Source organism: Etheostoma spectabile, chromosome 16 (assembly GCF_008692095.1).
Source record: "Etheostoma spectabile isolate EspeVRDwgs_2016 chromosome 16, UIUC_Espe_1.0, whole genome shotgun sequence".
Taxonomy (NCBI): Eukaryota; Metazoa; Chordata; class Actinopteri; order Perciformes; family Percidae; genus Etheostoma; species Etheostoma spectabile.
The window spans coordinates 23,097,957-23,098,901 of NC_045748.1; the positions used below are offsets into that span (position 1 = coordinate 23,097,957).

A 945-nucleotide genomic window follows, 5' to 3' on the forward strand; every position below is an offset into this window, starting at 1 on the left:
CCACCTGCTCATCAGATAAACACTCACACACATTCACACTCGGATAGCGCAGCACCGGGGGCAACTCGGGGTTCAGTGTTTTGCCCAAGGACACTTCCAAATGAGACTACAGGGCCAGGGATTGAACCCCCAATCTTCCAATTGGCAGGCAACCTCTCTACCACTGAGCCACAGCCGCCCACATTTGGCTTGTACTTTAAAATATTGGCATATATCCCTGTCATTGTATGCAATTTAGGCAATAAAAATGTTATTTTTTCTGAAATGCAAACCTGTCTTTTGAATATTTACTATTGCTTTTTACTATAAAGCAAAAGTATTTCTTATCCAATTAATCGGTAGAATACTATTTTACTAAAATAATCAATAGCTGCAGCCCTACTTTAAGAAAAGAAACTTTAAAGTGTTACATTTGAGAATGGAATTCCGTGTGTTCTCGCGTTAGGCCCATTGTGTTTGGTGGGAAACTGTGTGTTCCCTATTTTAATCACAAAATCACAGTAACGATTGCAAAACAAGCCTTGGTCGCTCAGACTACGTGGGTGTCTCTTTAAGCGGACAAGCTACTTCATTTCGTACATGTCAGTGCCTCAACATAAAGTGCAAAAGGGAAGTGGAATATAGGTAAGGGGGTGTGTTTATGACTTAAAACATTCTCAGCCTAAAGTGTACGGAAATGATATGAATGTATTGAAATATGCTCCACTCCAGAGATGGTAATACAACTGTTTTTTTTAATCTTGATTGACAGCCTTCGTACCTCAGAAACAAGTTACCTGAATGAGGCCTTTTCATTCTACTCAGCCATTCGTCAGCGCTCCTACTACTATCAGGTCAACAAAGAAGACAGGTATGTTCTGTTTTTTGTTATTTTTTTAAATGTCAGTTGCAGTTTTAAAGTACTTGATGCCTTTGCTTGGATATAATAAATTGCTTCAGTTTTTT

General features: G+C 38.9%; 1 protein-coding gene across 1 annotated transcript in view; it reads left to right on the top strand.

Annotated features, from left to right (window-relative positions):
• The window catches only part of scai (suppressor of cancer cell invasion), a gene marked incomplete at its 5' end in the record, with an annotated part of 45,167 nt that overhangs the window by 17,058 nt on the left and 27,164 nt on the right, over positions 1-945 (top strand). The window contains 1 exon segment of the mRNA XM_032539411.1: positions 752-850. Within this exon segment, the coding sequence (XP_032395302.1) occupies positions 752-850 (99 nt within the window).